Source organism: Arctopsyche grandis, chromosome 9 (genome assembly GCF_051622035.1).
Source record: "Arctopsyche grandis isolate Sample6627 chromosome 9, ASM5162203v2, whole genome shotgun sequence".
NCBI classification, from domain to species: Eukaryota; Metazoa; Arthropoda; class Insecta; order Trichoptera; family Hydropsychidae; genus Arctopsyche; species Arctopsyche grandis.
In genome coordinates this window covers 18,777,055-18,786,950 of record NC_135363.1, presented here as the reverse complement: position 1 = coordinate 18,786,950, position 9,896 = coordinate 18,777,055, and the positions used below count along the sequence as shown (strand labels likewise).

The 9,896-nt window shown below is 29.5% G+C and overlaps 1 protein-coding gene across 1 annotated transcript; it reads left to right on the top strand.

Annotated features, from left to right (window-relative positions):
* Positions 1-1,404: 1,404 nt before the first annotated feature.
* On the top strand, positions 1,405-3,213 carry Ubc7 (ubiquitin conjugating enzyme 7). The gene is made up of 2 exons (XM_077437634.1): positions 1,405-1,473; positions 1,809-3,213. Exon 2 carries the CDS (start codon positions 1,823-1,825, stop codon positions 2,327-2,329), a length of 507 nt encoding a protein of 168 aa, XP_077293760.1. The 5' UTR covers positions 1,405-1,473; positions 1,809-1,822; the 3' UTR covers positions 2,330-3,213.
* The last annotated feature ends 6,683 nt before the right edge of the window (positions 3,214-9,896 follow it).

Below are 9,896 nucleotides of genomic sequence, written 5' to 3'. Positions count from 1 at the left end.
ATTTATCTATAATGAAATATGTATGTATGTATTTATATGTACATATATATGTTCACTAATAACAAGAATATCACGTCGTAAAAGAAATAGGAAAATATCGAAAAATGAATTGAGAAACCTGACTAAATAGGTACATACATAGATATACAAATGGCTATTTATGATTATTTATTAATCTATTTTTGTCTGTATAAATATATTTTTTCTTTTCTTCGACCATTATCGCGCATTAAGGATTTCAATAATGCTTCAGTGGTCCAAACTTAAATAAAATAAATCAATATGTGTAAGGTATAACTAAATGAAAGCAAAAATAATCATAGGTAAGTTGGCATAATACGCAAAAATGGAAGGAAATTCGAAAATTCTTCATTGAGCTACGGATGGTAGAAAGTTAATATATGCACATACTATATAAAATTTTATAAATCATAAAGCTGATGATTCTCCCATCAAAACTCGTCAAAAACAGAACTTGAATTGTATATAAAAAATATATAAAACGAGTGCTGTGAATCAAATGTATTTTTTTCTTCTTCTCTGAGATACATATAAAATTTTAGCGTGTCATTAAGATAAAGAATGTGTGCAAAATGAGGGGGTGGCTCTCGAGCACCCCAACGGTCGTTTCGGTGTAAAATTGCAGCGACTTGGTGAATATATAAAAAAAAAATCAACGAGGAATGTTGTCTCCACAAATCAAGTTGCAGACGGTTGGTTGGCCGCTTTGAGCTCCCAAGCAACCGCATTATGTCACAGTCATGCAAATGCCGATAATAAATTATGCCCCCCTGTTGATATATATGACAGCAGTGTGCTTTTAATGTTATATTATAAGGTAAAATATAATGGCCGCGTTGATAACGAAAAAAAATATCTCCCGAGACACGACATTTGAATTGTTGGCATTTTTACGTTTTGTTTTTATCTTTGATTGTGTCATAAATTGAGAATCATAACTTAGGTTGTCGTTTGTAAATCATTTTATGGCAAAAAATAAATACGAAAATAGTTTCGTTTGTTTTTTATTTTAAACATAAATTAAATTACTTAGTAAGTAACCCAGGTATGTATTATAAATATTTTAAATTGCTGCATATAAATAATGTAAAATTTTTGTTAGCGACATCTTTATAATTATATTTATAAACTTTGTAATTTTACATATTAAAAGTGTGCTGAATTTATTATATAAATAGTTTTTATTTAAATTTGATAGATGTCCCTATACTAAATTTAATTTGCATACATTTTAATAAGGTTTTTATTCTTTTACAATGCAAATAAATGTATTTAAAGCATATTTTATTGATTAAATAATAAAATATATTTTAGAGAATTCATGTTTCTCAAATTGTCAATAATAAAGAATGAACATATGGCAGCACCGAGCTCTTAATATTCACTGTGACAACACTGGTGTTTCTAGAAGTCGAAATTCAGTGACAGCTGACGTTAGTGTTGACACATTTTGTAAGGGTTTTATACTACTTATATTTAAAGATTTCTAAAATTGATTGACATTACATCCTATATATATAAGTTATTTATTATTTAATTTATAATACAATTTTTCTTGAATCTGATTTTTTTATGTAATTTTGTGGCTCATCAAATTAACCTATCATTCATTTTAATTCCTCTATATGATGTAGATACTTATCGTTAAATTTGTGGTGATTTACTTTTATTCTTATTGTTATCCAAAGTACGCATTTGATATTGCATACAGTTGGAATATCACATTGTAATGGAGATGCATTGTAAATAATATATTTGTTTGAAAATTTTCATTGAAATGATTTCAGATACAAAATACAAAATGGCTGGCACAGCTTTGCGTCGTCTCATGGCCGAGTATCGCGAATTGACATTGAATCCACCGGATGGTATTTTGGCAGGCCCGACCAACGAGGAGAACTTCTTCGAGTGGGAGGCTCTGATCACCGGTCCTGACGATACTTGTTTCGAAGGTGGCGTCTTCCCCGCTAAAATAATCCTTCCTTCGGACTATCCACTTAGCCCACCAAAAATGCAATTTCTTTGCGACATGTTTCATCCGAATATTTACGCTGACGGCCGTGTATGTATTTCTATACTTCACGCTCCGGGAGACGATCCACTTGGATACGAAAGCAGCGAAGAGAGATGGTCGCCAGTACAGAGCATTGAAAAAATATTGCTTTCTGTAGTGAGCATGCTGGCCGAACCCAACGACGAGAGCAGTGCCAATGTAGATGCAGCTAAGATGTGGAGGGAAGATAGAGAACAATTCAATAGAAGGGCTCAAGCCACTGTCAGAAAAACGTTGGGTTTACCTGTCGAATAAATCACTTATTAGTACTTAAATCAGATTCAATAACTTTGAATGTACTATTTTTGTCTGAATTTGCTGTTACTTAGCATTTAAATTGTTGTAAATTTATTCTTCATATAAAATACAAATACGCTAAAACGTTTACTCAAATTTCCGCACGCCAATGATGTATCTTAGCTTAAAATTGTTACTACAATTAGGTTCGAGGTAGTATATTATGATTTGAAATAAATTGCAATTAATTGTTGTCTTACATTTGTAGTTATCAATGTTGTGATTTTTAATAAAATGAAAAAAAAATTACTGGGTGTTGTTCCATTACTATGTAGTAACTGGACATATTCTAATATTAGGTACAAAATTTCTGTTATGATAAAATATTTCGCTGATTTTGAATATCTTACATATGTGCAATTTTCTTCCATTAGGTTTATATTTTATGGTGTTCAAATGTTAATATAATTAACTAAATTAAATTATTAGCTTGCACGATTTTATAAGAAATCTCTGTATCCCTATAATATGTATTGATTTTCAAATATACAAAATTGTTCATTTTTTTGTTTGGTTATTGTTTATTTTCTACAATAAATTATTTTTCTATGATATCTATGCATATTAATTTCTGTATGATTGTTAAAAATATATTATTAAAATAACAATAAAAATGAAAGTAAGTTTTATTGCTCAACTGGTTACAACTTTCTTTTCAAAGAGACAGTTCCGTTAAAATATTAAACCTACAAATCCAAATAAATGTCTTTACCATCTGAATTTCTTGACTATTTTTCGTACGAAATTAAATCTTTGGTAATATAGCAGTAAGAAAAAATATCAATGTCATCATATTTTTGTTCATTACCTTTTAGTGATTTATTAATATCATAATTGCGATCAGTAAAGCTTTTTAATAAATCTTGACTAGCTGACCTCCAATATCTTGTGCTAAAAGGGCTCAAAACTAGACATCTTTTTGAGTCAAACTCCTTACCTCCCTGCAAAGTTTACTAGTACATTAACGGTCGGTCCGGTCTAGAGTTAAGTCGATCGCTTGCTAGCAGGTTTAAAAACATGAGATGGATTGCTAGAAAGTAATTATTTATGTAGTTACGAGTTATACAGTTCAATCACAAGTAATTATTAATATAGTACTAGTTAGATATAATTATTTGTGATCGAATTGTCTAACTCGAACTGCCTAACCAGTAACTACATACATATGTACATACCAATCGATCTCATGTGTTTTAAACTGCTAGCAAACGATCGGTTATACTCTAGAGCAGACCCATTAACGGTATGTACCTACATACAATATATATGAGCATTTTGGATTTTTTAATCATTATATTGACCTAAATGCAAGTTGTTTACGTGCATAATATATGTACATAGATTGTAGGAACAAGTCTTCCCAGGCAGCAGTTTTTTGAAAGTAGCATATTTGATATGATCTGGGAATAGGCATGAAATATTAAGATTGATGTTCAAAGAAGATACTCGTAACTGACGAAAAATCATGAAATTAATTAATTGTCACACAAAACTGGATTGAAGGAAGAAAAATGGAAAAAGTAGGTTTTCTTTGTTGAATTGAGTGACCCAAGAAATAAGTCCAAGGTTTTAACAGCCTCATACTCTTATTCTTTCTCGATTGCTCAATACTGAGCGTCATAGTCGTTGATATCATCTGGAAACCAGTGGACAATCCACCTCCACTCCACTCCGTCCAGTGCCAAGTTGAAAGCAGCGCTTAGGGACAGTCATTTAATATGGTGTGATCATCCTCTTGCTTGTCTTCCTTCTAGTGTTCCAATGACTTCCAGCTTCTCTAGACTCTTCACATTCTTCCTGGCAATATGGCTGAAATACACGGCTGAGGAGACAGTTCAAAATTTACCAACGCCAACTCCAACATTATTTTTTGGTTCGACTCCGACTCAGACTCAAACTCCAACTCCAACTTGGACGATTTTAGTAACATCGATTGTTTTTGTCAATGTATAAAATTGTTAGTAATAAAAATAATTATGATTTTTAAAATATAAAAAATTGAAGGAATTAAAAAATCACTAAAAATTGAAATGTTACCCATTTTATTGAATTGTTGGTTAGTGAATAGGTATATATGTATGTTACAGTGAAAGCATATTTCAAGTGAAATTATATTTTCACTAGTGAAAATATATTTTCACCAATTCGAGCAGTGGAATGTATCAAACAATGACATGAAACTCTATGAATTTAACCCTAACAATCCAATCTTAAATGAATAGGGCCAACCCTTACTTTACCCAACCTATCCTAACCCTTAAATAATTCCAACCCTAACAATCTAATCTTAAATGAATAAAACCAACCCTTAAAATGTAACTGGTTATGATTTCACTTAAGCGTCAGTGAAAACATATTTTCACTCGAAATATAATCTCACTGTGACATATACATATGTATATAAAGTAGGTACATTCATAGTACATATATGTATGTACTATGAATCTGATAAATTAACTCTGTATTTGATAAATGTTTTGTGAGAAAGTGTCACACTAATGAGGCAAGGGTTTACCCAAAGTGGTATATTACCAAATAATTTCATTAATGTACAAGAAAAATAATGCACATAAAATGTGGAAAAAATATAAAGATCCTACATTTTTTATTGATTTCTGCAACTTATGTACGTACTCTTTTTAAGCGGATCTCGGCTTCAGCTTACAAGGAGTACGTGATTAATTGTGAAAATTCAATTGCTCAGAATCCGAAAAACTTTTGGAGCTTCATCAATACCAAACGAATTATAGATAAAAAAACTTACGACAATGCATGATCTGAATGAGGACTTTGTTGGTCATGACAGCATCGAAAATGCTTTTGCTAACTATTTTCATTCGGTTTTTGAATCTACTGCTACTGTTATGACTACTGTTTCTACGGCTACTGTTACTGTTATAAATTCCCCTAATTTAGATTCTTCCATGTTTCCATTATTGTCTATTGATAAGTTCTAATTATGTGATTTATCCTATGGTTTTGGTAAAATTAAAAATATTATGTTTTTTTGACCAGATTTAATTCCAGATTTAATTTTAAAGGATAGTGAGCTCGGCGTCTCGTCTCAATTGCTTTTTATTTTTAATTACTACTGAAGACTTCAGTTTTTTTTTGTATCATGGAAGTGTTCGAAAGTAACTCCGATCCATAAAAAGGGTGACAAGTCTTCCATCAGAAACTATCGCCCGGTTGCCATAATATCCTCTTCAGCAAAGCTTCTTGAAATTACATTTCATATATTTACAATCATTGCCAATATATGATCATTGATCAGCAACATGGATTTCGCTCACAACTTTCAACGACCACAAATTTGTTGTCATTTTCTGGTTTTGTAACAGATTCTTTGGATAGTAATGTTCAAACTGATGTTATTTACACGGATATCGAAAAGGCTTTCGACAAAGTAAATCACTCCATCCTTATTAATAAACTAATTGGTATGGTTTTTCAAATGGCCTCTCTCAGTTATTTACAAATTATTTAAAGGATCGACGTCAGTTTGTGAAATATGGAATTTATTCTTCTGTTGAATACCCAACCTGCTCTGGTGTTCCACAGGGTTCAAATATCGGCCCCTTACTATTCATTTTATTTATTAATAATATTAGGGAAATATTTCACAACTGCAACTTCTTTTTATATGCAGATGATCTGAAACTTTTTAGGTGCGTTGAATCTTCATCTGATGTTCTTCTGCTACAGAACGGTTTAGATTCACTCGTTTTTTGGTCCTACTCAAACTGTCTTCCGATAAGCTTTGACAAGTATCACATTGTTTCTTTTTCCAGATCTCGATCATGTAATTTGTTATATGTAATAATAATAATCAACGTTACGAGATCAATGACCGTTTGTTTATAATCGGAAAATATTACATTTTGTAAATTGGAATACAGCGGTTTTACAATTGTCTTCGACCTTACACATGAATTATTTAATTTACTTTTAAAATTACTGCTTCAGTTCCGATTCCGATTAATTATTACTATTCATATTGTAGCTTTATTTTAAATCATGTATCAATCCGAAAGCTCCCGTTGAAATTTCAACGGGCATAAGACTAGGAGTATATGTTTATGTAATTGTTATTGGCCAGGAAGGCACATTGGGTTTACCTGTTAAGCATTCTTGGTATAAATAAAAAATAAAATAAAATGTGTATGAATTTCTAACTAATAAAATGTGTATGAAATACATACATATAACTACCGATTTTTCTGCAGCCATTTTTTCATTCCAATTTGGAGATTTTAATTCTCTTTTTAATATATTTTTTAATGCAACAAATTGATTGAACAAATATGTGTCATTTGCTATAATATTTTTTGTATTTAAATATTCAGCTATTTTTCAATATTTGACCATTCTAGTTTTAGCCACAACTCATCAAAATGCGTACATTTCAACCATTTCAACGATAAAATTAATCAAGAAGAATTCCTTATTGAAAAAAAGGACTTTCATTGCTGTTGCTGCTACTGCCGGTGATGCACAAAACGAAATATAGATGTGAAAAAAAAACTCCCCTTGAACTTTTGTAATTTATACAACTAGTAAAAATACTGTAATGTGAACTCAATTGTTCAATTGTTCTGTCTTGGGAAATCAGTCAAATCAGAAAAATGTTATAATAATAGAAGCGCCCTTTCGAATACATTTCTTGTTTCAATAACACGCGTACCGTTTCCATAACTACGCTATTGCCGAATGCCGACGCTTTCATGAAAACGTTCATATACGATGTTAATTGAATAATATGTTATTTAAATGATCAATTTACTTATAAAAATGTATCCCATGTTCTTTATTGTGTGTTTTTTAATGCATCGTGCTATTTTTAACGATGCACTTGCCCATTGCCCATAGAAGTTTTTATCGGAAAAACGTCGACCACCAAAGCATCAAATACGACTGATGCTAAAATTATTTAGGATTGTCTGTGGACAATCGTCACTTGACAACAATATTACGCCTAAAGCCACTTCTATTATTATAACATTTCTCTGAATCAAATAGACGAAAACTAAAATACGAAATACTACTATGAACTTTGGGGTGAATAGAGTGTTTCCAATTCGAACAGAACTATTTATGTTAAGATCTACAATGATAACTTTCCAGATAAGAAACTGCAACTAAAAGGCTAAATAGACATCATAATAGTATAACCGACGATTTTATTAACAGAAAAAAGAAGGGAAATCACATTGTAATTTAAATTTAAATTTTAAAGTTCCAAAATAAAAGTAGTATTTTAATAGATTTTGTTCAAATGTTTTTTTTTGTCCTGAATTTAATCTGTTTATTTATTTTTAAAAAATAAACTTACTTTCTAAACATGATATTGAATAAGAACTAGAACCAATTCATCTATATACTCTAATTTGCGATTAATGAATTACACCGAATTCGTGAAATTGATTATGGCGAGGAATAAGTAAAAATAATAATCAAACAAACATACGTACATGTGTTGCACCAAATACGTGAAATTGATTATTACATCCATAGAAAACACGTTATATTGTGCATATACGTGTAATTACAAACAAACAAATTATAATTTAAATCTGTGATTTTCACTCTAACACGTATACTTTTTTTGTAATATTATTGAATGACTGATAAAATTTCAAAAACTTTTTTTTGGTAATCACAATTTGAAATACAAGCCTTTTTAATACTGAGAAATCGATAATTAATCATAAAATTTAACTAAAAAAAAGCTTTTCGCGCATGTATGCATGTATGTACATTGTACATTTAAAATCTGAAAAAATTAAAGAGTCATTAAAAAAATTTGTAAATTTCGTTGATGAATAAAACAATAATTTATTATAAGATGTTTATTTATCAGATGTATAAAAAAGGACACTTGATGCAATATCCTATTGTAACTGGTACATGGCGTCACTCCTTTTCTGTCTCGGTTAACAAAGAACTAAATATTTCAATACATATATATCAAATATTTCATAACCAATTATTTATCAGATCTCACCATTTAATTTACAAACTAAAAACATGTATGGAAGTGACATTTAAGTATAATACATTTCAGTTGTACACATATACATACATATGTGAATTTAACACCATCGATGAACAAAAAAAAAACGTAAAAATGTATAAATCAATAATTACGTGTATAATATAGTTTCTTTAATAATTATAATATAAATACTACAAAATCTAGCTAGAAATATTTTAAAAAGTGTAACTAGACATAGCTAATTCATATAGTATATTTTTTTTAATTAAGTATAACCCGACATAGGGTCAAATCGTCCGATTACGTACCGCTTAAATTTTAAATACATACAATTGATAAAATTGAAAATATTGTGTTTAATAAATCTGAATGTTCAAGAAGCAGAAATAGGAATAATTTTAATTACAAAACAAATACATATGTATATGTATACCAGAATAATAATAAACAATAATTTTCATAATTTTAGAATAATTTCATTCAACGCTACAATATTTCTGCAAATCAAACAATTCAGATTTCACGGACGTTGTTCTTAAGATTAATATGATTTTATAAACTTAAATTGTGCGTAAAATATGCACAGTGAAGTATGTTTTAGATCTGATTAAAACAAATTATTTATAGTGTATTTGTATTGATGTATGTGTGTTTTTGTGTGTATGTGTGTGTTTGTGTATGTGTATTTTTAAAATTAACATAATTTAATCCTAATAATGACTCTAAGTCAAAGAAAATGTATATTGTTTTGAATTCCAAGATATTTGAGACTTTTCTTGAAATTCAATCAATAAAATCATAATTCAGTGATTTTTTTCAATAAAAAATTAGTAAATTAGATTTGACTACCTATGAATTTGAAGTAATGATTGATTTAAATATAAATGGTTTTCAAAAAAATAATAAAAAAATACACTGAACATGCTTTACATCAACTTAGAGTCTGGCAGGGAGTTTATTACTTACTAGGAGGTTCCCTAATTAAGTATCAGGGGCGTGCTATTGTGAATTATAAATTTTATTATAAGTATGTGTAAAATATTCAATTTGAATACACCAAATATGGAACATTATATTTGATCTAAATTGACTACTGAGCAGATTGTCCTCAAAGCACGCCCACCGTGTAAGTACCTTTACAAATATTTTGACTATAATTGTGTGTATATGTAAAAAATAAATTCAAATTTATAGAAAACAGTCTTAAAATTACGTTTTTATCAAACATTGATATGTCGCCAAATGATGACAAAATAATTTAAAATACACATAAAAACGAATCATTTTTGGGGAACCTCTGATCTAATTACATTGCGATATTGGATATCGCTTATAATATAGAAATGCAAACACACAAAAGGATCATTCTAAAGATTATAAAAAGCTATAGACTATCAAAATGCATATAAAAAAAACCATACATCGGTCATTCGCGCCATAGAAACAGTATTTAATCAAACGTTCAAATTAAGATTACACAATTATTATAAAAAAAGGACTAAAAAGTGCAAGGAGTCGCAAGTCGAGTCA